This window comes from Rana temporaria, chromosome 7 (assembly GCF_905171775.1).
Source record: "Rana temporaria chromosome 7, aRanTem1.1, whole genome shotgun sequence".
In the NCBI taxonomy this organism is placed as follows: domain Eukaryota; kingdom Metazoa; phylum Chordata; class Amphibia; order Anura; family Ranidae; genus Rana; species Rana temporaria.
In genome coordinates this window covers 150,904,635-150,929,869 of record NC_053495.1, presented here as the reverse complement: position 1 = coordinate 150,929,869, position 25,235 = coordinate 150,904,635, and the positions used below count along the sequence as shown (strand labels likewise).

Here is a 25,235-nt window from a genome sequence, read left to right as displayed (position 1 = left end):
GGCAAGGTCCACTTTGGCACCTTTGTCTTAAGTGCTGGAAATCATGTCCTAGTACTGGCCCTGACTTTAACCCTAGGTAATAGCCTAGTTAAAACATTGCGTTAAGTCACTATATCCATTTATTTCATGTGACTTATGTGGTATTTGCTGTTTTATTAAAGTATTTTGTCAGTTATAGTTTATCTGTATTCTACTTAGGACCAAGCAGAAGAAGGACGAGCAAGCATTTACCACTCTGTCTTTACCAATGCTTGTAAGGAAATGATGTGTTACCCAGACCTTCCTATACCTGATGAGTACCCTAACTTTATGCATAATGCTGTGTTCCTGGAATACTTGAAGCTATATGCCAAACATTTTGATTTACTGAGAAATATTAAGTTTAAGGTAAGTGCTAGCAGAATTTAAGAGCAGTAGGCTGTTTGTTGTAGCTATGTATTAATACTTTAATTAGTACAGATAATTGGTTTAAGAAGCTAACCCCAACATCTAACTCTAAAATAACTGTAATTTCAATTTTTTTTAATTAACTTTGGGAGTCTAAATCCCTCACTTTTTTCCAATATCTTTTGGAAACGGCAATGGCAAGATCTCCTAATTTTCGAACCCTGGTCAACCCTTCTAACTACATAAACTAGTTAAATTCTTTAACCTTTTTTTGCATTAAATAGTAATTTATACTGTGCATATTAATAATGACTATAAACTTTCTCTTGACAAAATCCAACAAGCAGAGAGTAACCACCTAATAATGCTGGTCTGGAAAATCTATTTCCCAGATAGAAGAAAAGATACTAATAAACTTTAAACATTAAAAGGATTTAAAGGGAGACTAAAGGTTCCCATTTTTTTTGTTTTAAAATAACAAACATGTCATACTTACCTCCACTGCGCAGCTCGTTTTGCACAGAGTGGCTTCGATCCTGGTCTTCTCGGGGTCCCTCGGCGGCTGTCTCGGCTCTCCCCGCATCAGCTAACCCCCTTAACGGGAAGCGCTCTTTCAAGGAGGTTAGCTTGTGGGCGCGCTCCTGTGATACAGCCAGCGGTTATAGACCCCCCCCAGGGGCGCTGCATCATTAATTTGATTGACAGCAGTGGGAGCCAATGGCTGTGCTGCTATCAATCAACCAATGAATGACGAGAAGCCAACGCATACACGGGGTGGGACATTCGAGGGGTCAGGTAAGTAAACAGGGGGGCTGGGGGGCCGCTAATCCTCGGATGTTTTTTCACCTTAATGCATAGAATGCATTAAGGTGAAAAAACATGTACCTTTACAACCCCTTTAAGTAATCCAACACACATTTAGAGGTAGCGGTGCATAATCTGTGGGTCAATATGTCAAATTAGTAATTGTATTATCAGTAAATGTGCAATACATTTTTTTGGGGTTCCCAGATTGAAAGTCTTCTATTGAGAAACAATTTAGGGTTCCAGTGTACTGCCAAGCTTAGAACTGTTCTTTAAAGCGGAGCTCTACCCTAAAGTGGAACTTCCGTTCATCGGAACCCTCCCCGCTCCGGTGTCACATTTGACACCTTTCAGGGGGGTGCAGATACCTGTCTAAGACAGGTATTTGCACCCACTTCCGGGAGTCCTCTCTGCGGGGATTCTGTGGGTAGTGTGTCATTTCCTGCCCCCACCCTTTGTGTTCTGGGAAACACTTGGCTCCCAGAACACAGCAGGGACCAGTGAGGACGGCGCTGCGCGACTCGCACATGCGCCACAGGGAATCGGGCAGTGAACGCTTCACTTCCTGATTTCCTCACCGAGGATGGTGGTGGGGGCACCAGATAGACGAGCAATTGCTCGTCTTCTGCTGCAGACATCACTGGACTCCAGGACAGGTAAATGTCCTAATATTAAAAGTCTGCAGCTGCAGTATTTGTAGCTGCTGGCTTTTAATATTTTTTTACAGCGGAGCTCCGCTTTAAAAACAGAGTTATTGACTGTTGAGGCCACAACGTAAATAAGGTTTAACAAACTCACTGTTGCATCATTCAAATCTATTGTAAAAAACATTTTTAATAAATCTTTGACTGCGATTAAAGTTCATCTGTAGGGTTTTATGACATCACTACCCTACCTTTCCACCTCGTCCAATCAGAGAAAGCTTTTTATTCAAAAAATTTAAAGCATTCCCTGAAAGGTGCATGTGCCAAGTGCCAAATATCAGTGTTGAGAATGCATCAGGGCAGCCACTCAAAAGCAAGTCGAGATTACTGGAGTAGTGGTGTCTACTTCAATGATTTCCAGCTTTAAGGGGCAATGGCCAAGTATGGTATATTCATAGTTGCATTAGTCCAAGCTTGACCAATGTAACTATATAAAAAATATCCATACCTGGAATTATTAACAAAGAATTCTAGAGAAAGTAAGGAGAAATCTCCTAAAAGGGGAAACAGACAGCAATAAAAAGTTTAGACAATTTTTATGGGTTCCTGGTTTGGGAGAATTATCCCTTCCCACTACATAAACTAGCTAAATTCTTTAACCTTGTTTTGCATTAAATAGTAATTTATACTGTGCATATTAATAATGATTTTCAATTTAGACAGCTGTGGTCAGTATACAGAAACGTCCAGATTTTGCAGTAACTGGAAAGTGGGATGTCATTACAGAACATGAAGGAAAACAGCAGTCAGCCATCTTTGATGCTGTACTAGTCTGCACTGGTCACCATGTTTATCCTAATCTTCCTCTACATTCATTTCCTGGTATGTTATCATAATCAGCTTTAAAAAAAAAAATGTAATAGTACAAAGTAATTTTCTTATGTTATCACATTTGCAGATGAGCATCTCTTTGGAGCTTTGAGAGTGTCGATAGGGTTGTTTTAAAGCGTAACTCTTTTGTTGAGAAAAAAACATTTCCCTTTGGGTGATCTATGTACATTGCAAGGATTATAACATTTTTTGTTGCAGATTCCTACCTTTTGTTATTCTGAAGAAATCCATGTGTGTTTGTCTGTGCCTCTGTACGGCGTGGGTCTAATGGGAGTGGTTTCAAAATTAACTGTTAGGTGTGGAGCTACAGGGCACTAATGAGGAAATCTGCTGGGCCTGCATCCCTTTAGATGGGTTCCTATTGAAAGTATCTCTCAAAAAATGAAATTTTTGTTGCAAGGGATGCCTGACATCTAACTTGTATCTTAGGCAGACTTGTGGGAAAATTGGTGAGCCAATCACACAAGCAGGAAATTATGGGCCAAATTCTCAAAAAGTCTGCGTAACTTAAATTTCAGCAGTTAAGTTACACTGACTTAAAATTTCTACCTAAGTGCCTGATCGTCAAAGCACTTAGGTAGAAATTACACGCTGTGTAACTTAAGTGCCGCCGTCGTAAGGCGGTCCTCCTCTCCTGGGGGCGTTTAAAATTTAAATGAGGCGCGCTCCCGCGCCGGCCGTACTGCGCATGCGTGTGACGTCATTTTCCCGACGTGCAGCGCGCGAACGTAATTAACGCCGGTCGGCTTTGAGAATTTCGACGGGACACTAAAGTTGCGACGGGTGAAAAAAAAAGACGCGCCGGGAAAACAAATAATTATAAAAAAAAATGTCAGCGTCGCTCAGCATGCATTCCTGAGAGGGAGAACTCCATGCCAATTTTCAAAGAAAAAAACGGCATGGGTTCCCCCCCCAGGAGCATACCAGGCCCTTAGGTCTGGTATGGGTTGTAAGGAGACCCCCCTCCGCCGAAAATTCGACGTAGGGGGTCCCCCTACAATCCATACCAGACCCGTATCCAAAGCACGCTACCCGGCCGGTCAGGAATGGGAGTGGGGACGAGCGAGCGCCCCCCCCCCCTCCTGAGCCGTGCCAGGCCGCATGCCCTCAACATGGGGGGGTTGGGTGCTCTGGGGCAGGGGGGCGCACTGCGGGCCCCCCCACCCCAGAGCACCCTGTCCCCATGTTGATGAGGACAGGACCTCTTCCCGACAACCCTTGCCATTGGTTGTCGGGGTCTGCGGGAGGGGACTTATCGGAATCTGGGAGTCCCCTTTAATAAGGGGGCCCCCAGATACCGGCCCCCCACCCTAAGTGAATGGATATGGGGTACATCGTACCCCTATCCATTCACCTGGAGGCAAAAAGTAAAATTTAGTAAACACACAACACAAGGCTTTTTAAAATAATTTATTATTCTGCTCCGGATGCCCCCCTGTCTTCGTTATTAGCTCAATTAGCAGGGGGGGCTTCTTCTTCCACTCTCCGGGGGTCTTCCGCTCTCCGGGGGTCTTCCGCTCTCCGAGGGTCTTCTCCGCTCTCCGGGGGGGGCTTCTCCGGACTCCGGGGGGCTTCTTCCATCTTCTCCCCTCTTCCGCTGTTGACTCGGCGAACCCCGGTTCTTCTGCAGCTCTCCGGTGCCTTCTTCTTCAGCGCTGGCTGCCTGCTATGTTTGTGTGTTAGCTCGATTTCAAACAGGCAGCCGGCGCGGTCTTCTGTGGCGTCAGGGTCTTCTGTTCTTCTCCCCTCTTCCGATGTTGACTCGTCGCATCTTGTCGCTGTAATGATGGAAGCGCGCCTTGCATCCCATTTATATAGGCATCACCGTCCCATCATGCTCCGGTAGGTACCCACGTGGTGGGTGCACGTGGGTAGGCACCCACCACGTGGGTACCTGCCGGAGCATGATGGGACGGTGATGCCTATATAAATGTGATGCAAGGCGCGCTTCCATCATTACAGCGACAACAGGCGACGAGGCAACATCGGAAGAAAGGAAGAGAAGACCAGAAGACCCTGACGCCACAGAAGACCGCGCTGGCTGCCTGTTAGAAATTGAGCTAACACACAAACATAGCAGGCAGCCAGCGCTGAAGAAGAAGGCACCGGAGAGCTGCAGAAGAACCGGGGTTCGCCGAGTCAACAGCGGAAGAGGGGAGAAGATGGAAGAAGCCCCCCGGAGTCCGGAGAAGCCCCCCCCGGAGAGCGGAGAAGACCCCCGGAGAGCGGAAGACCCCCGGAGAGTGGAAGAAGAAGCCCCCCTGCTAATTGAGCTAATAACGAAGACAGGGGGGGCATCCGGAGCAGAATAATAAATTATTTTAAAAAGCCTTGTGTTGTGTGTTTACTAAATTTTACTTTTTGCCTCCAGGTGAATGGATAGGGGTACGATGTACCCCATATCCATTCACTTAGGGTGGGGGGCCGGTATCTGGGGGCCCCCTTATTAAAGGGGACTCCCAGATTCCGATAAGTCCCCTCCCGCAGACCCCGACAACCAATGGCAAGGGTTGTCGGGAAGAGGTCCTGTCCTCATCAACATGGGGACAGGGTGCTCTGGGGTGGGGGGGCCCGCAGTGCGCCCCCCTGCCCCAGAGCACCCAACCCCCCCATGTTGAGGGCATGCGGCCTGGCACGGCTCAGGAGGGGGGGGGACGCTCGCTCGTCCCCACTCCCATTCCTGACCGGCCGGGTAGCGTGCTTTGGATACGGGTCTGGTATGGATTGTAGGGGGACCCCCTACGTCGAATTTTTGGCGGAGGGGGGTCTCCTTACAACCCATACCAGACCTAAGGGCCTGGTATGCTCCTGGGGGGGAACCCATGCCGGTTTTGAATTTAAAAATTGCCGTGGAGTTCTCCCTCAGGAATGCATACCAAATGCCGTCGCTGGAATGGGCCTTTACAAGGTTTGGCTAACTTTCCACATTATAAAACCAGCCCTAGTTTTGTGCCGGCAAATTCGGAACTTAGGCAGAAATCAAAGTGCTGAAATGCTTTGAAAATCTGCTTAAGTCCTCATTTGCATACGCAAAGCTGCATTTCAATGAGAAATGCCCCCAGTGGCGGATGCGGTACTGCATCCTAAAATCTGACCGTGTAAGGCCGAGTACTCACGACCAAACATGTTCGCTCGAAATGTCCGACGGGCTGTTTCCGGCGTACAAGGTTGTTTTTTCATTTGGCCCGCTGGCTTGTACACACCAGCGGACGATATTTCCCTGCGGACCTGAACGCGTGCACGTAATCCACGTTTGACGTCACTATAAAGGGAAAGGCCAAAGTCAATGGCGACGCCCTCTGTTCCGCTTTTGCTAGTTACGGCTTTGCTCGTGTTAGTGAAGGTTTGGTTAGAGCTGATTCGCGCTTCTCGGTCTCCAGGCTTTAGCAGGTAGTATTTTCTCCTTCAGTGCGTGTGCTTGTGGGTACGTAGTTGGCATTCGGGTACAGGCGTGCAGTTCGTTCTGCTTTGCAGATTCGTACTGTGCGTTCGTATCTGTGTGTCGTGCGTTCTTTGCAGGTCCCGCTGGATTTGATTGTGCTTTCTGTTGGAGTGTGTTCTTGACTGACCAGCCGGCCGGTTTGAAGCCATGATGGAGCAGCAGCGTCAATTTTCGCGAGTTGGTGCTGTTTATGGGATGGCTGCTGGATATGTTCATTATTCCAGTACTTTGGCCAGAAACAGGGGGCGGAGGCGTTTCTGGACCAAGAATTGGTTGCGCCAGCGTGACCAGTTCTCTCATATGCCTCTGCTTAGGGAAATCCAGGAGAATAATCCTAATGACTATAGGAATTTTCTCCGCATGACGGACCCCGTATTCAACAGTCTGCTGGAACTTCTGTCCCCCTATATCACGAGGCAGGACACTGTGATGCGCCAAGCCATCACGGCCGAGCAGAGGCTTATTGCCGCGTTGCGGTACCTGGCGACTGGGAGGAGCCTGCAGGACCTCAAGTTCTCGACAGGCATCTCTCCGCAGGCGCTTGGGGTCATCATACCGGACACGTGTGCTGCCATCATTAAAGTTATGCACGAGGAGTATATGAAGGTAAGTTTCCTCATTTTAACCTCACAATGTGTCTTTAATAATGTGGCAAACTAACTTTTTATTTTATTTCCCAGATATGCTGTGTGTTTAACTAACGTTCCCTTTTCTCCCTATGCATGTTGATATCAGCTTTTACATGTACTTTTTATTTTGGCCTACCTGCATATTTTGATCTTACCCAATATTAACCTGTCCAGCATGCTATCTTCGGGCCAACCCCCACCATGCCACTTTATTTTATTTTTTTTGTTTTCTAAAAACAGTTTAAACACCCCCCACCCCCCCTTCAAAGTGTTTTTGTCCCCATCAGAGGGCTGTGGAGTCTCTTATTAATTAAGTGGGCCTATATATTTGTGCCCCGAACTTCTCCCTTCATAATTTGTAAATGCTATTTTAAAAATGTAAAGTTGCACAAGGATGCTTGTAGGATTCTGTTTGCAATGTTTATGTGCCAAAGTACTAAATCTATTTTTTTGTTTGTCCCCACAGCTACCCTCCACACCACAGGAATGGCAGTCTGTGGCTTCCCAATTTGCCGAGCGGTGGGATTTTCCTAACTGCGGTGGAGCAATAGATGGGAAACACGTCCGCATTGTGCCCCCACCCCACTCGGGGTCCTACTATTATAATTACAAGGGTTATCATAGTATTGTGTTGATGGCGGTGGTGTCGGCACAGTATGAGTTTCTATATGTGGACGTGGGGAAGAACGGCCGGATGTCAGATGGGGGAGTGTTCGCACGGACTGATTTCTATGATCGTCTCCAAACTGGTGGTCTGGCATTGCCACCAGATGAAGATAATGTGGAAGGACTTCCGTTTGTGTTCCTAGCGGACGAGGCTTTCGGCCTTGGACCTCACCTAATGCGGCCTTTTCCCCAGAGGACCCTCACCTCAGAGAGGAGTGTGTTCAATTTTCGGTTGTCCAGGGCTCGGAGGGTAGTCGAGAATGCCTTTGGGATCCTCAGCAACCGGTTCCGCCTGTTCCTGACATCGATACATTTGGCGGAATATAAATTGAACACCATTATATTTGCCTGCTGCATTTTGCACAATTTTCTACGCAGGCACTCCCAGACGTACCTAGCCTCCATGGGCTCTGAGGCAGGACTACCCTCAGAGAACATTCCTGGCCTGGACACTGGTCGCGCTGGCTTGGCCCCCCAATCTGCTCGTGAGGTACGCGACAAATATGTTGAGTACTTCATGGGTCGGGGGGCCATTGCTATGCCAGATCATATTTCTTTCTAATTCGGCCCCCAAAGAAAGGAATATTCTCACAACTAATAAATAATTAGACCATTGGACTTTATACAGTTGTTTGTCATTACTGCTTTTTCTCTATTTTTCTGTCTTCCAGGTTCTCTCCAAAAATAGTGCACTTCTAGTGCCAGATTTACTTACTCAGATGTATTAACTAACCACATTTGCACATTATTCACTCATCTACTAACTGGGTATTCAGTCTAGAAATAAGAAGCCACTCATTTTTCTGCTTTTGATGTCACAATTCAATGTTTTTATTTTAGTCATTTTTTAACAAGAAATGTGTATTTTTTGGCAGAAAACATTTCCTGCAAATTTTTGGAACAAAATATTGGCTTTGAATTATTTATTTTTTTGTCTTTATTGACAGTGATTAGCAATAATACTGATCGAAACACAATGTAAGAATAATTTCACTGAAACTATACGCAAGAATTTTTGGGCTTGTCTCCTATATATCTATCTCTAGAGATAGATATAGATATATATAGATATATATATATATATATATATATATATATATATATATATATATATATATATATATATATATATATATACACACTTCTAAACATAATTTTTTTAGACTTTGGTTCAAAATTAAAGTTCTTATTTAGTTTGGTTTTCAATAACCCAGACTAATTTATGTAGAAATTTTTTTGGTTATTTTTAATTTTTTTTTATTTTTTTGGTATTTGTTTCGAAGACATTTATTTACATTTAGAAATGTTTGGGTATTGTTTTTATACAAAACATTTTTTGGCTTTGTATTTGTTTGTGTATAATTTTTTCAACAAGATTTTAACACAACAAAAATTGTTTTTTTTTTTTAAAGAAAATTCGTTAACTTATTTCTTTAGGTGAGATTTCTTGTTCGTTTTGTGATCTGAAACTGTAAACATTTACAAACCAAAAAAGATCAACACCAAACAAAAATTTAAAAAAAGAACAGCAGTCAGTCATGGATGGTGTGCTTTCACACTGGAACACGCCAAAATTTCTAAATGCACGCATTCAGTGAAAACTCGCCAAATGTCATTGGTTAAACAGACAAATGGCCACATGTGCTATCTGACATCATGGGTGATCAATGTCTGTGTTTTGTGGGAGCAAACCCTTCCTCTCAACTACTTGAGGATCGAGGACGGGTTTGTACCCACAAAGCACAGACAATAGATAGTCTGTGATGGCAGATAGCACATATTGGCACACTGTGTGTGCATTTAGAAATTTTGGCGTATTATAAAGTACAAAAATTAAAAAGGGTTTTGTGGGCGGGGGATGGGCGGGGGATGGGCTTCTGTGGTTCAGTCTTTGACACGGCCCATCATGTCAATGATATTTTTGTAATTCTGTTCGATGACTAGCATCCTTTGGCGCATGTTGTCCATTTCCGTGCTACACTCTGAAATGACATTTCGCACATTCTGCTCCATGACTAGCATCCTTTCCCGCATAATGTCCATTTCCGTGCTGCACTCCATTACCTGCTGTACAATTATAGAAGCACTTGCACGTGAAAAATGTGCTACACCATCTTCATCCCCTAAAAAGAAACAAATTGGCATTCAAAATATGTAAATAGTTTCCAGCCTATCTGCATATGTTTGGCCCTATTAATATAGGGGTGACACTGACCTGATGGCCTGATAATTTCCACATCCCCAATTTCTTCATCTTCTATCACTCCTCCTTCTTCCACCACCTCCCCATCATCTTCTATCACTCCTCCTTCTTCCACCACCTCCCCATCATCTTCGACTCCTCCTTCATCCATCAATCCACCTTCTTTCAATTCGCCAAATTGTTCTTCCGCCACTTGCCCTTCATCTGCTATAAATTCTAAGTCCAAAATTACTTCTTCCTCCTCTCTTCCTTCCTCCTTTCTTCCTTCCTCTTCTCCTTCCACATCCTCTTCTCCTTCCACATCCTCTTCTCCTTCCACATCCTCTTCTCCTTCCACATCCTCTTCTCCTTCCACATCCTCTTCTCCTTCCACATCCTCCTCTCTTCCTTCCCCAGCCTCCTCCTGCTCAACATGTGGAGGTGTTTGATTTTGTGGGTGTCTGGCCCTCTCTGCCTCCTCCAATTGCTGGCGTCTTCTTTCCCCTATAAGAAATAATAAAAAACAAAAGGTATACTCATCAGCACACAGATATTGGATATCATAAATCGCACACATTGCATAGACGATACATTTATGATGATTTTTGGTTGTTTATTCTTTCAGCAATCCTCCATTTTTGGCGTAGTTCTAGGCCAAGCTCTGATCCTGCCCCTTTTTTGCAAAGAAGTGACACACATGGATGTCCCCCCAAAACATTAATTCTCGTCGACCCTCCAAATAAATATACTTTGATTATTGAGACACAGGTGCTTTGCATTTCCAGATGTTAAAACATCAGCTTTATTTGCATTTTGGAGAATGAATCTTGTTTGCCTGTCACATGCACTCAATTTAATTTCTGTGATTTTGCTATTCAACAATGTTGGAAAACCAAGTTTGGGGCCAGTCAGCCATGTCCAGGTGTGTTGTTCCTGGAGTAACGTCACATTTTTGCAAAACAATGTCATATTACGCGTGTTTACTATTTCACGAAATTTGGTAAGGGTTGTTATTTGACATAAACACAATACAGTATCTACACGTGTTCAAAAGTACAAGCAGGCCAAGGAGGCAGATGTGAAAAAATAAATGTCAACACATTATTGCAGACATTCCCCCCCCCTTAAATAATATGGACTTACTTTTACGCAGAATTTTGAGTATCTTCTTCATGTGATGTGGCTCCCTCAATTTTAAATCGGACCAACGCTTCCGGAGTTGCTCCTTTGACCTGGTGACACCAAACATTCTCCTCATTCTCCTTGCCACCTTGTCCATTATGTGTGACTTTCTACGGTTCGGTGTTTTGTAGGGCCCACATTCACCATCATAATCCTTCCTCCTCATGATGTAAACCAACTCCACCATTTCTTCAAACGCCATATTAGTGGCTTTATATCTTTTAGGCCTGGATCGGGATGGTCCTGCCTCTGTCCCTTCACTTGCGCCATGAGAGCTCCGTGCCCGCTCGTGTGACATCGCCATCTTTCCTTCCCACAGAGATTAGGGGCGTGGAAACGAGGAAATGTCCCGTCAGGGGCGGAGATGAGGGCGGGGATTCTTGCATATGCGGAGTGTCGCGAATGCCAACAACGTATTGACGTAGGTTACGCGGAGAATATTCGCGCGATTCCAGAACCTACACAGTTAACGCCATATTTACTTTTTAAATTGATTAGGGGCATGGCAAAGGTGACGAGGGCGGCGTTTCATACATACGCGGAGTGGATAAAAGGCGCTTGACGTGATTACGTAGGTTACGTGTTAATTCAGCGAGCGTAACAAACGAGGATTTTGAGAGAGGCAGGTAAGAAATTTAAACATGGGATCAGCAGCGGGCTCTAAAATGTAGAGCCATGGGATGGGGGTTTGGTCTGTTGGTTGCACAGTTTTATTAAGCTATTATGTCTCTTGGATACCAGAATGTGATTTTTGTACCCAAATGCTTTTGTAGACATCACAAAATAGAGAGGTCAAAAATGCTGTGACTCATTATCAATTATGTAGGGTGTATTCAGATCAGGCCAAGTATTGTTCTGTGTTGGTTGGACAGAGGTCATTAGGAAGTTTCTTTCATGTAATCAATGCTGAGGGGCAGGATATCTACACATGCAATAGTGCCTTGATGAATGCTGTCATTTGTAATAATTGTGTATGGTTGTACATTTCTATTATTTCCTGCAATGTAACCAAAGGGGCGGCATGTATAAAAAAAATGTTAGCTAAAACCAACCAATGGGGCAGAGCTGGCCAGCATTTTCTAAACAAGAGACACTGTGTTTGTATTTCTATATAGGTACTACTTTTTAAACAACATATTCTATCAATGTAAATGCTGAGGCTTTTTTTAATTGTGTTTTTGGTTTCTTTTTATTTTTTCAATCTAGAATAAAAAAGACTAAATCATCATTTCCCAATGGATCTCCTGCAGACCCAAGAGATTATCCAGCACTTGCTGGATAAATTTAGGGAAATGCCCATCCTGTGGGATTCAAAGCAGCCCACTTACCACAATAAGGACCTACGAGCGGCAGCACTTGAACAGCTAGCAGCATACATGAGGACATGGGTGCCAGAATGCAGTGCCAACATGGTGAAGGATAAACTTGCCAACCTCAGGGGCACATATAGGAGAGCGTACAAAGCTCACCAAAAGCAGCTAAGATCTGGAGCAGCAGCAAGACCACCAAAGGAACCCAAGCTGTGGTATTACAACCAGATGTCATTTTTGCGGGATCAACTGGAAGGCAGGCCATCTATGTCAAGTCTGAATCCCAACCTTCCCTCCATGCTACCTTCCAGCGGGACTTCCCCAGATCACCACAGCCCTGCAGAGTCAGATGAAGAGGGCCTGGCTGACAGAGAGGCAGATCTGCGCCTCTACGATGATGAGGTATAGTAGTTTCATAACTATTTATGTAATAATATTAATTATTGTTTGATTCTTGACTTGATATTGGTTAATAAAAGCTGGGAAGTAAAAATCTAAAGTCGTGGGCAAACAAATAGGTGTCAGGGATGACAACTGCAGGGGTCAGAGGGTGAGTCTGTTTTCAAGTTTAAATTCAAGGCAAAAAATAAGATTCAAGCATGAAAATGTGAGTGATTATATTCCTAAATATATTACAACATGTCCCTTTTTTTTACACAGGAAGAAGAGACCAGCCAGGAGGTGGCAGATCCTCTCCTCACTGTCAGCCAGGACGAAGGGGTCAGTGGCAGCCAGGAGGAGGCCGGGCCCAGTGGCGTTCAGCAGCTCCCCAGGGCAAGCACCACCAGCCAGGCTCCTCCCCTTTATATTAGGCCACCAGGCCGTAAGAAGAAATTGGGGGCAGTGGAGGAAGCCAGCCTCAAAATGATTCAGGAGGCGAGTGCCATCATGAGGGCCCCCCTCAACCCCACTGAGGCCTACAGTGCCTCCGTGGCACATGATCTCAATAAAGGCACGGAGGAGCAGAGGCAATTGGCCAAGGGCATCATCAACCAGGCCCTTTGGTGGATGCAGAGGGAGCTGCTGACCCCAGACACTGGGCTATGTGACCCGGCCCGGCTTGCTGAACATCATACTCCTGCTGCCACATCATCCCCACCTGCAAGGGCCCAGGGAAGACCCGCTGTAAGGCAGCCTGGAAGGAAGGTTGCAAGGAAGAGGAGACGTTGATGCCCTGCCTTCCATTTGATCCCCCACAAATGGCATCTTGTTTGGACTACCACAGCTTGGGTTCCTTTGGTTATGTGCTGCTGCTTCAGATTTTATTTTGTGTGCCTCCTGAGGTTGGCTAGTTTATCCTTCACCATGTTTGAAATGCAAGTTTGCATGTATTTTGCTAGCTGTTCAAGTGCTGCCATTCTGTTTTTGTTCCTTTTTATAATTTGCTAAAATAAAAGCCTTTTTGTTGATTTGAAAAACGTGCCTATTGTTTGTAATACTGTGGGTATTATTTTAGGCATCAAACATTACAAACAAATAAAATGTTTAATCTAAAATATTCACTAACTCATGGGGGGGGGGGGCATTTGGTGTTCCAACATGGTAGACAATTTAAACAACCTTCAAAATAATCCAGTTAAATATACAAACAAAAGCAAAATCAAAACTATTTCCTATTAAAATATTCTAAATGGTGACATAACTATAAACACCTAAATAAAGTCGGAAAGATAACCATTAAACATTAAAAGCAAAAAATTTGACATGTGGAGGACCACTAAAAATATGATACGTCGGGCCAATAAAAGTTTGCTAAAATCTTACTACATCACAGCTAACAAATGTCACTTTTCAGTATGGAACAACTCAGTTGAAATAACATGAGCTAAATAACTGATTATTTATAGCAAGAGAAGAATGAATAAAACGACGGCATCACGCGTTGTTTATTGTGTGGTTTGCTTCAGTGTTCTATTGCTAGAATTAATCTTTCTATTGACGAATGTGCCATATCCCAAACAAACGTGAGTTTTACCTGAACGAGCGCTCCCGTGGCCTCATTTAGTCTGAGCATGCGCGGGGTTTTTGTACGTTGGTATTGTGTACTCACCACCAAACATGTCCGTTCGGACAGGATTTGAGCGGACGGTTTTAAAACAAGTTTGCAAATAAATGTCTGCTGAAAAACGGCCCGGCGGGCAAATGTACGGTGAAATTCTGTACGCTCGTAACTACACACGACCAAACATGTCTGCTGAAACTGGTCCGCGGGCCAGTTTCAGCAGACATGTTTGGTCGTGAGTATGGGGCCTAAGTGTCTTACACATGTCAGATTTTCTGCCTAACTTTGGAAAAAGCCTTTTGAGAATCGTTTCCAAAGTTAGGCACAGGGATAAGCAGGCTGAACAGCAGTTAAGTCTGCGTATCTCTTTTGAGAATTTGGCCCTATGTTTCTGGGGAGTGGTCAATACACATTCTGTGTATAGAAAACTTCAGGTAGCCATATTGCAATGCATTCTCAGAAAATTGCATTGGCTGCAGTTTGAAAAGGAAAAGTAATTTTTAATAACATTCAGTTACAAAATGATTAGTGTCACAATCATATGCGCTATATTATTTTTTCTTTATTTGCCATTTTTTTCCCCATGAAAGTGGAGTTATCCTTTAAGTAATGCTGAGGTCAGTGTGATCCAGCTACAGCACCTTTATCTTGTCTGATACTGATATGAATACCAGTATTCTTGATATCTATATGTTTGTTAACAATGTTCTTTATTAAAATTCGGACACATTTTTTGTTATTTGAAAATTCGGATGTATCCAAATTACCGAATTACAATAGTAACAAATTTAAACCAATCTGAAATAACAAAACAAAATGTTATATGAAATTTAAATTTGAATAGCTTTCTAATCAAATTTGAATAATGTCTAAATCTAATTTGAATAGTTTTTAAATCAAATTTGAATTTTCAGAGAGAATAAAATAGGAGATAAAATCAAGGAATAGAATACAAAAGGATAGAATAGCATAGAAAATAGAAGAATATAATATAATAGTGTAAAACAGAACAGAATAACACATAAAATAATATTTTTATAGAAAATAAAGGGATAGAATCGAAATAAACAAGAACAGAATAAAATAGAATAAAAAAAAAGAACAGAATAGAATTAAAAATAGAACAGAATAAAATAGAAATTGTTATTTCAAATAGAATGAATTTGAATACAATAGAAAAATAATAAAATAGAAAAGAATATAATTGAAAATACAATAGAACAGAATAGAATAGACTAAAATAGAAAGAATATATCCTTCTTCCAAAATTTGAATTTAGAATAGATTAAATTCAAATTAGAATATAATAGAAAAGAATATAATATAATAAAAAAGAATAGAATATAATTTTAAAAAACGATAAAATAGAAAAGAAAGAATATAACCATTTCCCAAAATTGGAATAGAATAAATTTGAATTCAAACAGAATAGAAAATAAAACAATAGATTAGAATAGAAAATAAAAGAATAGAATAGACTAGAATATAACCATCTTCTGAAATTTGAATTTCGAATAGAATACATTTGAATTTCAAATAGAATAAATTTGAATTTCAAATAGAATAAATTTGAATTTCAAATAGAATAAATTTGAATTTGACTAAAATAGAAAAGACTAGAATAGAAAATAAAATAATAGAAAAGAATATAATACAATTCATGTTCCTGAAGACGCATGATTGGATGCGAAACGCGTAGCGGCTTCTGGATAACGCCAACATCACGTCCTGTCCCTAACAAGATCAAGGCTTGCATTGCACACGGTTCCTGGAGATGGAAAGGCAAGCATTGGCTCAAAATGGAACGCTGGAAAGACTCAGTGTCGGTCTCAAGGCTGTCAGAATGTTTATACTGAGATAATAAATAAAACAGTATTGTATTTATCACATTATGCAAATCTTTGTTTTGGGAGATAAACATTTTTTTCACAAATACAAACAAGTAATTCAAGTTGTTAATTTTAAAGACAAGTGACACAAATTATATGTTTAAAATATATATATTTATTAACTAATATACAGTGTAAAATAATATCAGGTATATTTTGTGATTATACAAAATAGATATACGGTACTTTTAAATATCAAGAAATGATGATGATACATATGATATTTACATTTCTACGCAAGCTCTTATTACAAAATAGCGCATTTCAATACTTGAATGATAACATGGTGAATGTTAGACTTGGTAACTCTTAGTGAATAGCTTCACGGACTTATATAAACAACTGGTGTTGATTTTAGCACAGTGATTCCTTTTCAAAGCAAACAGACCTTCTAACTTACACTTTAAAAATGCACAGACAAAATGTTATATTGTGCACAGGGCTTGGTAATTTTAACCAAGATTCACTTTTAAATTTAGAAAGAATCAATGGTTTAATGCATACTATAACCAATCCAATTTTAAGACTTTGAAGTCAGTTTTGTGAGATATGACAATATATGTATCTCCCAATATATGTATCTTCATACTGCAGTTAGAATCCGCTCCACTCCAAAATTGAACTGCCAATATTGATTGGATTAGTCCAGCATATACTCAACCAAACTTCAATTACCTAAAATGTAAAATAAACATAATAAATCTTAAGAATTGTGTAGTTTCAAGAAGCATCAAGTGAGGTGTCCCTACGGACTACTTCCAACCTCCTACATCTTTGTGCCTTTCAAGCTCTCCCAGTCTCTCTCCATATTCCTCTGATCTTCACCTCCTTTAGCCTGGCATTCTCATTTTAGTCCCCTTTTCTGCTGTGTTACTACTTTTATCCCACCCAAAAAGTGTATGTGTGTGTCACTACTACGTAATGAATGGTGTAAAATGACAAGCTGTTTTCACGTTACCATAACAACCACATGTGTGCGGCCATCTTTAATTCTTAATATTTTCCCCACCAGGGGGCGATGTTGTATAAGATTTGAATTTAAATGTTATTTTTGTTTATGTCTAATGCCGCGTACACACGATCGGTCAAACCGATGAGAACGGTCTGTTAAAACAGTGACGTAAAACACAACAACGTGCTGAAAAAAACAAAGTTCAATGCTTCCAAGCATGCGTCGACTTGATTCTGAGCATGCATGGATTTTTAACCGATGGACGTGCCTACAAACGATCGTTTTTTTTCTATCGGTTAGGTATCCATCGGTTAAATTTAAAACAAGATTGCTTTTTTTTAACCTATGGATAAATAACCGATGGGGCCCACACACGATCGGTTTGGTCCGATGAAAACGGTCCATCAGACCGTTCTCATCGGTTTGACTGATCGTGTGTACGCGCATAAGTCAATTTATGACAGACCCTTGACTTAGGCTTAGTAAAACACCATAAACTCTCAAAAACTGTCAAACCACTCTAGCCATCTCGTCTCCAGCTTAGATATATATGTGTGAGAAAATATACCCCACACAATTAACTGGGTTTGTTTGTTCCTAAAAAATCAGAACATTAGAATTTAACCCAGTGTATTATTTCACAAATACAGCTTCTAATACTTTCAAACTTTTCATAGGCTCTCATATTGGTAACCCTTATTATAATAATATATATATGTATTAATGGGTTTTATGAATATCCACACAATACATTATACAAATATTATGAAAGAAAAATATTATTAAAATACATAAACTAATATATATAACATTATTCGCCTAATTACGTATATAAGTACCTCCATATAACAATACCACGTAACTTTGGTTAAAATATTACTTGTACTTGAGTAATATTATAATACATTGAATTACACTAAGAAATTGGACTTTAAACGGCACATGGGTAGTTCATGTAAAAATCTAACTTTTTTTATTATTATAGAATTCTATAAAATGCAATATTACAAGATAATATTATAATACGTTTAATTTAATCATATTTGAATAAGCCCCCTTCTTTCCCTTATGCAAAGAAAACTTAGGGCCAGATTCACAAAGGAGATACGACGGAGTATCTCAGATACTCCGTCGTATGTCTCAGAGTATCTATGTGACTGATTCATAGAATCAGTTACGCATAGATAGCCCTAAGATCCGACAGGTGTAATTGTTTTACACTGTCGGATCTTAGGATGCAGTACCGTGGCCACCGCTGGGGGATTTCGCGTCGTAAACCAGCGTCGGGTATGCAAATTAGCAGTTACGGCGATCCACAAAGGTTTTTCCCGTCGTTACGTCGTCGCAAGTTTTAGATTCCCGTCGCAAAGATAGGGCTGCTATCAACATGGTGTAAAATTACTCCACCATGTTAAAGTATGCCCGTCTTTCCCGCGTCGCTTTTGAATTTTTTTGTTTTCCCAACGTAAGTACGTTACGCACGTCGCGATTCTCAACACGTAGGCGCGTCGTAATTTCGCGCAAAGCACGTTGGGAAACTTGCGACCGGAGCATGCGCAGTTCGTCCGGCGCGGGAGCGCGCCAAATTTAAATGGTACCCGCCCCATTTGAATTGGGCCGCCTTGCGCCGGACGTGTTTACGATACACCGCCGTAAGTTTCCAGGTAAGTGCTTTGTGGATCGGGCACTTAGACTGAAAACTTGCGGCGGTGTAACGTAAACGTGTTACGTTACGCTGCGCCGCAGGTACGTGAATCTGGCCCTTAGTTCTGTGAGCTCATGTGAAATAAGAGTCTCTTACCATTTTCTTATCTTGTTGATTTAACTAAGACCTCTCAAGACTTATTACACTGTTTATCCATGTTAGTGATGTGTTTTGTACTTGTGAAAATGGTGTTTGTACTTGAGAAAATAATAAAGAATATTGTAATAAACAAAAAAAAAAGACCTCTCAAGATTTATAACCTGGGAACATAGTACAGACAAGACTTACACAGTCTCCTTGTGAGACATTCTTGAGCAATCATTAACTCCGATTAAACTTTAGAGAGAAAATGGCTTCTCTTATGTTCATACCATATGTATGTAAAATATACAATATACAGGCCTTATATATATTCTTTTAACTCCAATAATCATGACAAGGCACTATACCTTGTGAGTACATTATTTACATACATTTTTTAATTAACTAAAGAAGTAAGTAAAGAATGTTGCGCAATGATGGCCGTTTGTTTTCTGTGAGATATTAAAGATCGTCTAAAAGTGGAGATATATGGAATGAATACCAGTTGGGAAACCCCAGATACATTCTAATGAGAGAAGTGGTTGATCCAGGCATAAATCAAGGCTTTGTTATTAGTGGCTTCTGACGAGTGTCCATTTTGGAAGGTGGTGGTGTATTACGGTTTGGTGAAAGTCTTCTCCAACACGGATCTAGATTTGCACACGTGGATTTTGATTAACCATTTCTGAAAAGGAGCACTGGGACTTTCTTTTAGATAGATAGATAGATAGATAGATAGATAGATAGATAGATAGATAGATAGATAGATAGATAGATCTATATATATATATATATATATATATATATATATATATATATATATTTTGGCTTCACAGTGTTTTCATTGTCTATATACTGTAGTTTATAAAGTATTTTCCATGGCTCAATTATTAGTGATCTAGATTTGTGCACGTGGGTTTGATTACCAATTTCTGAAGAGGATCACTGGGATCTTCTTTTTATATATATATATATATATATATATATATATATATATATATATATATATATATATACACACATTTTTTATTGGGTAGACAGTGTTTTAATTTTTTATATAGTTTATATAGTATTTTTTATGGCTCAATTATTAATGATTGATATATAATGAATGGATGCAAATTAGTATTCACTGCCACAGGTATATTTAGTAAGAATTGCTTTGGGGTTGGCGCAGCTATCTACTATAACTATACATAGACTTTAGGTCATGACACAGGAGGGAGTTGACCAGCTGAGGGTAGATGATGCAGGGTGTGTGCTAATAGTTAGCTGTCAACTCCTTCCTGTGTCATGACCTAAAGTCTGTTCAGGAAGTAAGGCAGAAGTGATCAAGCAGTGTTTTGAAACAGCCATAAAGACAGTAAAGTAAGTGTGTGTAGAATAAATGTAAAGCTGTTTTGTTTTTGGAAAAGAAGTACCCTAATGCTATATTGGTACAGGGGAGCTGAAAGTTATAAGAAAAAAAAGGTGAACATAGGTGAACTTATCCTTTAACCACTTGCCGACCAGCTCATGTACATTTACTGCGGCAGGTTGGCAGCGCTGCACGAATCACCGTACCTGTACTGCGGTTGGCGCAAGTATGGGCGGGCTCGTGGCACGCTCTCGCTCCCGCTGCATGTTTCGGGAGCGTCCCCACGGGTCAGGTGGACTTGATGTCCGCCGGCGACACACGATTGCCTAGTACAGAGGCAGAACAATGATCTGCCAGTGTTAACAAGCAACTCCCCGTTAGGAGACATATCAGTGATCAGTTTGGGATCGGGTGTCCGGACCACTGACAGGTATGCTTGCTGTCATCCGGGGACCATTTGCAAAAGAAGTCTACTGGGAGGATTCTCTGTCCTTATTTACTTAAGTCCTCTATTGAAATTGGCCTGTGGCGGGGGCCCTAGAGACAGGTCTGTGTGAGAGACCTGTTCCTCCCAGTATTATTCAGAGTGACGCTCCGGCTGCCGGGCCTGTTATAGGGGTCTGTCCGGGGGCACTTAACCCGCTCCGAGCAGAGTGGCGACGTGTATACATTTGGTTTAATGCAGAGCAGTGTATTGCTCAGTTCTATACCCAGGCCTGATACCGCATGGTTCTATTTCTTCCTTTCTCAACCTATTTCTTCCTTCATTAAAGCGGGGGTTCACCCTATCGACCAAAAAAAAAAAAAATTTTTTTCTTTTACCTTAAAATCAGGCATTGTAGCGCGAGCTACAGTATGCCTGTCCCGAATTTTTTACCCCCGTACTCACCTTGTAGTCGTCCATCGAAGATACCGGGGAATGGGCGTGCCTATGGAGACGGAGGATGATTGACGGCCGGCTCTGGCGCGTCACGCTTCTCCGGAAATAGCCGAAATAGGCTTGGTCTTCTCGACGCGTGCGCATAGCCTGTGCGCAGGCGCCGTGAAGAGCCGAGACCTACTCCGGCTGTCTTCGGGGAGAGTGACGTGCCAGGGCCGGCCGTCAATCATCCTCCCTCTCCATAGGCACGCCCATTCCCCGCCGGAGCCGAAACCTACGATGTCGGATTACAAGGTGAGTCCGGGGTTAAAAAAATCGGGACAGGCATACTGTAGCTCGCGCTACAATGCCTGTCTCGATGGTAAAATGTGTCGGGGGGGGTGAACTACCGCTTTAACCTTGACCTTCCTAATGTATGTTGATGTTGGCCGTGTTTGGCATGGACAGTAAAGCATTGAAAACTCATTATTGGATGTCTGGACCTCCACTAACTGTTGCTATTCTCACCGTTACACCCTTAGACACTGCCAGGGTAACTTAGTAGGCCAGTCCCAAATCATTTAGCGGCTCCTTTGGGGGTAGCGCTACACAATAAATATGAACTAAATATCCCTGTTTTTCATTGCATAGTTTATTTGCAAGGGTGTAGCAGTATGCAGAGGGTCCATCCAGAATTTGTAGCAAAGATCCCCCCCCCAAAAAAATAAGCACTAATCTGCATGCTTACCCCCTAAGCATAAATTCCCCTCCTCCCAGTACAAATCCACCCCCTGCTGAAATCCCCTTCCCAGCACAAATCATTGCCCCCCCATCTCAAATCCTCTTATTTCCCATATGTCCCTAACACAAATCCTCTACCCCTCAAATTTCCACTCTGAGCACACATTCCCCACTCCCCACTCCAAACTCCCCCAGCATAAATTCTCCCAAATTCCCCATCCTAGTATAGATCCCCCCAAATGTCCCCTCTTAGCACAAATCCCCCCTACACCATTATACCTTTTCTAGTGCAAACCTCTCAAAGTTCCCCCTCCTAGCACAAATCTTTGTCCCCCATCTCCCCATCCAAAACAAATCACCTATAATCACCACTCCTAGCACCCCTCTCCAAATTCCCCCTTCTAACACAATTCTTATCTCCTGCTGTCCCCCAAATCCCCCTCCCAACACAAATCCCCTCCCCCAAACCTCCTTTTGGTGCCCTTCCCACCTCACATGATACCACAGTGTCCAGGGCAACTTCTCCTGCTGCCCACCTCTTGTCCTGGCCCTGGTGTCATGCATTTCCCAGAGCCTGCCTACCAAACTAAAAAGATGCTGAACGGAGGAGTTTTAGGTGGCACAATCAGTAGAGGAAACACATCACATAATCACTACTTGCAGGCAGCAAGGTGCCATGGGATATGTAATCCTTAGAAATTGGAAGCAAACAGCAGAGGAGAAGATGCAAAGCATGCAGGGAATCCAGGAAGTTTTTGAAGGACATTGTCGGTAGATAGGCAGCACTCACAACATGACAGGAAATGCTTCAGGTAATCTTATATTGAATAGTCAAAAATAACTAGTGTTTTTATTGCTATAACAATGGTGATGCAATAAAATTACTTTGGATATCTTTCAAACATTTGCATGATTTTCTGTCATTTTTTTTTTTTTTTTTTAGGTATTGAGAAATTTAAAGGCCAGTATATGCACAACAGGGATTATAAGCATCCTTCACATTATGCTGGGAAATGTGTGCTTATAGTTGGTTTGGGCAATTCAGGAGCAGACATTGCTGTGGAGTTAGCACGGACAGCTGAAAAGGTATGGATGTTACTACTTTACCTGAAGGGGGGTCATGATGCTTTGCACTTACTGTATGTGTTCAGTTGCTGGACACCATTCATCCCACAAGATTGGTGACCTTAAAAGAGAAGGTACTACAAGGCACAGAGCTAGAAAGGAGGTGAGTATTGCAGCCAGAGCTGTTTTTTTTCAACTCCTTATCTCCTGAGGGCAGTGTTAATTTAGTTAACGAAAATGTTTTTGTCATAATTTTCGTCAGTGCTATTTTTACAGTGACGAAAATAAAACGAAAAATACACCACTGACGAAAACTATGACGAAAATCAATTCCATTTCTACTGAGCTCCACCTGCTTCCTCTGGATCCGATGGAGCCTAGCATTTGTAGATAGGAGGCTATCCGAGCTGAAGGTTAGGTGATCAATGACTGTTATCTGCAGCCTGAAGGAGGAAATTCTATTAGAATGTTGGGGGCTTGGCTGTGTAGTTAACCCTCTCACACACTGCCACACACTCACACTTCATACTGATATATAGAGGCCCCCTGAAGGGGACCTGCTCCTTGTCAATATGCTTCACAGCTTGTCTACTATGGGAGAGCAGCACACTGTCTGATCTGAGCAGAATTTATGCCGCATACACATGACCGTTATTCATGTCATGGAAAAAAAAAGGTTTTTTTTCGACGTGATTCCTCTCAAGCCTGACTTGCATACACACGATCGTGATAAAAAATGGGGCCCATGATGCTATTAAGACGGCCCTGAGTGTGTGTAAATCCATGTACAGGTGAAACTCGAAAAATTTGAATATTGTGCAAAAAGTTATTTCACTAATGCAACGTAAAAGGTAAAACTAATATATGAGATAGACTCATTACATGCAAAGCAAGATAGTTCAAGCCGTGATTTGTCATAATTGTGATGATTATGACTTGCAGCTCATGAAAACCCCAAATCCACAATCTCTGAAAATTTGAATATTGTGAAAAGGTGCATAATTCTAGGCTCAAAGTGTCCCACTCTAATCAGCTACAGTAATTAAGCCATAACACCTGCAAAGCGTTCCAGAGCCTTTAAATGGTCTCTCAGTCTGGTTCAGTAGGAATCACAATCATGGGAAAGACTGCTGACCTGACAGTTGTGCAGAAAACCATCATTGACACCCTCCATAAGGAGGCAAAGCCTCAAAATGTCATTGCAAAAGAAGTTAAATGAGCACAGCCTGGAGAGGATTGTCAGGAAAAGGCCATTCAAAAGTGTTGGGGACTTTCACAAGGAGTGAACTGAGGCTGGAGTCAGTGCATCAAGAGCCACCACACACACACACGGATCCTGAACATGGGCTTCAAATGTCGTATTCCTCTTGTCAAGCCACTCATGAACAACAAACAACGTCAGAAGTCTTACCTGGACTAAAGAAAAACACACCTGGTCAGTTGCTCAGTTGTCCAAAGTCCTCTTTTCTGACCAGAGCAAATTTTGAATCTCATTTGGAAACCAAGGAGCCTATCAGAATAGGGTACTTCCCGAGGCCGAGATGCCGAGAGCGGTTCGCTGTTGCGACTAAGCGCAGTCTGCCCCCTGGAGGTGGTACAGAGGGTGGGTGGCACCAAGAGGCACAAGCTACCAGCAGGCAGGGTAAAGCTTGTGTGGAAGTCCTGTAGAACTGGAGCAGGGACTGATGGCTATCAGGGTCCAGCAGAAGAAGACAGGTAGAAAGTCCAGAGCAGGCTGAGGCTCAAACACAGGTAAGCAGACAATCCAGGTCACAGACTGGGGGTCAAGGCACTGGAGACAGGAGGCAAAACTGGGTCACAAGCAGAAGGTCAAAGCACAGGAGACTGCAGGTGAATCAGGGTCACAGGCAGAGGGTCAAACACAGGAGGCAGGAACAAAGTCCATAAAACAAGCCGAGGTCGGGTCCAGGAGAAGATCAGAGTAGGTCAGGGTCAATCCGGGTCGCAGCAGGTATTCAATCAACAGGAAACAGGAACTTTGGTACAGGAAGCTATTTCCTTTGAGCATCTGCTCAGCTTTATAGGCAGCCAGGAAGTCATGTGGTGCATGTCATGTGACAGCCAGTCTGCAGCTGAAAGTTTCTTTGACAGCTTCCACTGACAACTTTGCTGCCATCTAGTGTTCAGAAGCTAATATGTTTCTCTGACAGAGCCAGAGTATGGAGGAAGAATGGAGAGGAACACACTGCAAGATGCTTGAAGACCAGTGTGAAGTTTCCACATTCTGTGTTGATTTGGGAAGCCATGTCATCTGCTGGTGTTGGTCCACTGTGCTTCATTAAGTCCGGGGTCAACGCAGCCGTCTACCAGGAGATTTTGGAGCACTTCATGCTTCCTTCCACAGGCGAGCTCTATGGGGATGCTGACTTCATTTTCCAGCAGGACTTGGCAGCTCACCCACACTGCCAAAAGCACCAAAACCTGGT

The 25,235-nt window shown here is 42.4% G+C and overlaps 1 protein-coding gene across 2 annotated transcripts in view; it reads left to right on the top strand.

Moving 5' to 3' along the window:
• LOC120945762 (dimethylaniline monooxygenase [N-oxide-forming] 3-like) overlaps positions 1-25,235 on the top strand; it is a 99,276-nt gene that overhangs the window by 49,841 nt on the left and 24,200 nt on the right. For both annotated transcript variants that reach the window (XM_040360143.1, XM_040360142.1), the window contains exons 3-5: positions 199-387; positions 2,555-2,717; positions 22,667-22,809. In XM_040360143.1, the coding sequence (XP_040216077.1) occupies positions 199-387; positions 2,555-2,717; positions 22,667-22,809 (495 nt within the window). The remainder of the gene's footprint in view (positions 1-198; positions 388-2,554; positions 2,718-22,666; positions 22,810-25,235) is intronic.